The 4968-nt window shown below is 32.2% G+C and overlaps 1 protein-coding gene across 1 annotated transcript; it reads right to left on the reverse strand.

Moving 5' to 3' along the window:
- Positions 1 to 210: 210 nt before the first annotated feature.
- Positions 211 to 3439, reverse strand: LOC105765668 (WUSCHEL-related homeobox 1). Its single transcript, XM_052624785.1, has 4 exons — positions 2840 to 3439; positions 2464 to 2766; positions 2200 to 2276; positions 211 to 953 (listed from the first exon to the last, which is right to left on the reverse strand). Exons 1-4 carry the CDS (start codon positions 2985 to 2987, stop codon positions 387 to 389), a joined length of 1095 nt encoding a protein of 364 aa, XP_052480745.1. The 5' UTR covers positions 2988 to 3439; the 3' UTR covers positions 211 to 386.
- Between the last annotated feature and the right edge of the window lie 1529 nt (positions 3440 to 4968).

Raw genomic sequence — 4968 nt, forward strand, 5'->3', positions numbered from 1 at the left:
CAGTTCCCATTTTCCAAAAAAAAAAAAAATTTAAAGTATTTTACAATTCCTTTCTAAATTTAAACTTTATTCATTTCTTTAAATTTAAAATTTTTATTAAATTCAGATTCATTACGAATTAATTTTTTAGTTTATATTAATAACAAGTAAATTATTTTATAATTTTAAAATGTCATGCTTATTTTAAACGAGGGTAATAATTAGACTTGATTAAAATTTTGGAAATAAAATACATTAAATAAGTTTCAAATTTGGGAATAGTACTGATGGCACATTTTAACAAAAAACACCTACATAATCTAAACATGACCCAACATTTCTAACATTTACCTACATGGCAAAATAAGTAAAATTTTTTAAAAAATATCCCTCCATTGTTTTCCATTTTAGCTCTTCAAAGGAAGGAACTCAAAGAACTGATAATTAGGACCACCAAGGTTAGCATTCCCCGGGGCGGTGGCGATCGATATCTCGTTTTCTTTCTCGTTGGAATCATCGGAACCGTCATCGTTACCGCTACGAAGAGGGAAGAGTTGTAGGGTTTGTGAGTCACATTCTCCAAGTGTAGCCTCTTGGTTTCTAACAAAGTTGAAATCAAAGACATTGGCATTGTTGTTGTTATATCTGCATGGTGATTTAAAGATATTATTAAGACCATGATGAGTCTTAAAGAGCTGTTGGTGTTGGTATTGGTGCTTTGGGTCCATTGGTCTTATTGGTGGCGGTGGGGCGACGGTGGTGACAGTGCTAATCGCTGCCGTCGTAGAGGTAGGATTAGGGCTAAGAACAGGTGATAGGCATGAGTAAGAGAATTGCATTTTGTGCTGCCACGTGTCATTCCTTTCGACAAAGTTCTTGCTTCCCTGTAATTCTCTTTCCTCGAATTGGATCCATCCATCTGCTCTACATTCTGACACTGCTGCTTTTGCTGCCATTTGTATTGAAACAGATTCCTAATAATAATAAAACAAATTACATATGAATATATTAAATACATTTTAACAAAGAAAGTACATAAACTATTTTCCTTATATAAATAATAAGGTAAAATTACACCCGGAATTACTAAACTATTCATAAATTTATACTTTTTTTCATTAACTTTTAAAATTTATAAAATATTTACTAAATTATTGAAAAGTTGTGAATTTCTGTAGTGAGGTAAAAGTGTAGTTTACCTAAATAATACAAATTGTATGTAAAGCGACGTGTACACAGCTTCTGGTTTATATTAGAGAAAGCCAAGTTTACATTCCATTCAAATCAAAAGGACAAATGGTCCAAGAGTGATAGGCTGGATTTTGATGACAAATTGTACTATCGAGTGAGCCCAGTCTTTTCACTGTCAGGCATCCCATTTTATGTAGAAATATATATAAATTATATAAAAAATATTTGAATTAAAAAAAGGGGTTGGGGGGGGGGGTGCTCAAATCAATACCTAGCCTGAAAGCCATGAATGCAAATGAAGCACATCACCCAAAAAAAACCAGCTAGTTTCATAACAGCAGCCCCGACAGAAAGGAAGGAATGCAGCTTTTAAGCTCTTTTCATTTCCCAACAATACTACCCCTTTTCTTCTTTCTTTAGACATTACATGAACTATTTTTTATATATTATATATTATGTAAGTGTGTATGTGTTGTATATATATAATATGAACAAATAAAGCCTTGACTTTAAAGTTTAAAACTTTTCACTTGTGTTAACCTAATGATGGTTTTGTTTATTCAGTTTTGCATGGTAATTTGATAGATTGTATTATTTTAGTTATAATTATATTTTGATATTAGGAGTAGAATTGTATTTGATCTTATATTATAAATAAATAAATTAGTCATAAGTGATAGAAGATAGAGTAAACTAATTTTTTATTAAAATTTCATCCATTTGGAATAATCATATAGTGACACATGGCATACCATTATACCCCATGTTAAAATACAATGACCAACTTAGAAATGAATGAAAATTTTAACAAAAGAATCAGTTTACTTTTTATCTAAAATAAATGAATTAATTTATTTAATTTTTAATAAAGAGAACTTCTTTTAGTAAAGGACTTCTATGGTAATTTTACCAATTTTTTAACAAAATCTTTTACATGGGATAATAATGAACTGTCTATATTGACCATGAAAGACAGAGAGTGAAAAAAGAAAGAAAGAAAAAGAATGGAGAGGATATTAGATAATAGACCTCTGCTAGTGTACTGCAGTTTATAGGGAGTGCCCAGTTTTTGGTCTGTTCAACTTCATAACCTGTCCTATTCGTCTCTGTAATAAAAAAAACAAAACAAAAAAAAGAATGTAACTTTACTCTCTCTAACAAACAAATACAATGGTGAAAACCAGAAAACAAATATATATATTATTCTAATTAGCAAATAGAATAGTAAAGCAATTGTAAAAAAGATGAACAGTATTTTATGTTTTTTTGTTGTCTTTTTTTTTGTTCATGTACCTGAATCTTTTCTTTCAAAGTTGTCGGGATGATCATCTTGAGTTGATTCCATTTGCCGGCGGCGTTTTTGACGTTCCCTTGCTTTATGGTTTTGAAACCAATAAAAAACATTCTTCCCTTCTATCTTACCGTACCTACGAAGCTGTGCTGTTATGTGTTGGATTTGGTCGGCCGATGGTGTCCGAGTACCTCGTCTATAAAGCTCTTCCAGTGTACGTAACTGCTCGGGCGTTGGGTTCCATCTCGAGCTCACTACAACAGCTGGTTGTGTATTGAACTCCCTCTTGTTTTGGTCTCCCATACCTATAATATAAGACCATCGTGTTTATATATAGTCATGAAAATGAAGGAGACTTAAAAGGAGACGAAGACGTACTTAGTGCAAAGAAATCGGAGCCATTGATACGGCTTAAACAAGGAGAGTTGTTGTTTGGCCTAGGGATTAAAGGCCTAAGTTTCCTACCATTAAAGGAATCAGGCATGTTGAACTCAGCACCACCATCATTATAACCCATCATCCACATCTTTTGATTTACCTAACAAATATCCAAATTCTCTATACTTTTTAGGGTTTGTTTGGAAAGAAAAAAAAGGGTTTAATGAGCTTTTACACTCTTACACACTCACTCACTTTTAAATGAAGCATGCGAAGGGAATAGTGGTGGTAGAGACATGGTTTTAAACGAGTAAAACTTATATATATATAGCAAGAATTAAGGGTTTTAAAGAGAGAGAAAAGGATAGATGAGGAGAATACAAAGGGAGGGTGTTAGTGTTGGTTTAAGAAGGAACAAAGAGGAAGAAACATGAGGTTGACTAATGAATAAATGCTGTGGTGGGATTGAAGAAAAAAAAAAGGCCAAAAAAGCAAAAGAGAAGGAAGGAGGGAAGGGGAAGGGGAAGGGGAGGGGGCAAAGGGGAAGCGTGGAATTCTGGGTGTTTTTTGGGAGTAGGGAATGAAAAAGGACGTGACAAGGGATGAAAGGGTTTATCATAAGGCTCTCATAAGAAAAAAAAGAAAAAGGCTTTTCATTTATTGTTTTCGTCTCATGTCTCGTGCTTTTCATACATATTCTCAATCCGAACTGCCCCTCTCTTCCTTCTGCTTCTTTACCCTTTTCTTTGTCTATTTTTAACCTCTTCTCTCTCTCTCATGCATTCACATGCAAATCCATGCATGTACATCACTATGAGTACACCCTACATACATACATGCATGCGTATTGTTTTCAAATCATGTGTATCCCAAACTCCCAAGTATAAATCATCACCTGTGTCTTTTCTTTAAATCATGTGAGTTATTTTCAAATTGTTCTAGTTTGGCCTTGATTATAGTAAGATTAGTACTCTGATTGTACTCTTATCATAATTATTCATTGTTTGTGACTCTACCTGTAAGCTAGTGTTATAAGTTTAGATTTCTTGTAATCTTTAAATTCATTCATATAGACGTGTATGAATAACTATATGTAATGCTTGGTGCGGTGCAGTCTGACTAGCACGTATTGTTTCAGTAATAAAACGATGCAATCAACTCCCTTTTTTACACCCGTTGTACTGACCTATTCCACTCAATTTCAATCGTATGGATAATATTAAAAAATATAAAATTCTCATATTGTTATGGTAATAAATGATAAAACTTTTATTGGAATATTGTGCATGAATTTTTTATATTTGAAATTTATTTAATATCATTAATTTGATATTGGTAAGTATTTTTTTAAAAAAATAGATAAATCTAGAACAATGCACCAGAATATACCGATATCAATACACACCGGTTCCAGTAGATAAATGATGCGTCCACAGATGCGGTACTGACTACCTTGACTTGATGTACCAAACTCTTACCTTCTGTAAATAATGTGTGGGTTGTTTGTAAATTTATTCTGGTTTGGCTTTTACTATATTCTGATTAGTAGTTTGATTGTGCTGCTTGATTATTGTCATCGATCAGATGCTTCAGTTCATTCATACACATGTGTATAAATACTTATATGTATGTAATGCTTGATGTTTTAAGTTAAACTCCCATGTTTGATAAATTATATGTAGGTTGACTTGAATCCCACCATGCGTGGGTTTGACTTGAATCAGATCAGTATTATTTACAAGGGCGTTAACCATTAATTGTTCCTAGTTTATTAAATCATGTAATAATATATACAAAATTAAAAGAATAAATTTACATGACGTGCCATCGATAGTCTATAAAATTATTTATTATTAAAAAAATAATAATTAAGCTGTGTACTGACATGCAGACAAGCAAACAGCACATAAACACAAAATTGAAGTTGAAATGTTTACATAAATACAAAACAAATATATATCTTTTTGTTTGTTATGTAAAAACTATTACATAGATGATATATCCAAGGATTATGATGTGTCATGATGGTTAAATATGGATATGTGGCGTTCCCTTTGCATGGCCGATATGTTAATAATGTACTTATATATATCAGAAAATTTTTTACAGTGCGCCGAAATTTTGGAATC

The sequence above is a fragment of the Gossypium raimondii genome, chromosome 12 (genome assembly GCF_025698545.1).
Source record: "Gossypium raimondii isolate GPD5lz chromosome 12, ASM2569854v1, whole genome shotgun sequence".
NCBI lineage: Eukaryota > Viridiplantae > Streptophyta > Magnoliopsida > Malvales > Malvaceae > Gossypium > Gossypium raimondii.

Bases quoted from the DNA above. Each gene is read 5' to 3' on its own strand.
- LOC105765668 (XM_052624785.1), bottom strand. From the start codon at position 2,987: ATGTGGATGATGGGTTATAATGATGGTGGTGCTGAGTTCAACATGCCT. The intron at 2,767-2,839 runs GTACGTCTTCGT...CTTATATTATAG, and splicing joins CTCCGATTTCTTTGCACTAA to GTATGGGAGACCAAAACAAG. The intron at 954-2,199 runs GTCTATTATCTA...TATTATTATTAG, and splicing joins ACTGCAGTACACTAGCAGAG to GAATCTGTTTCAATACAAAT.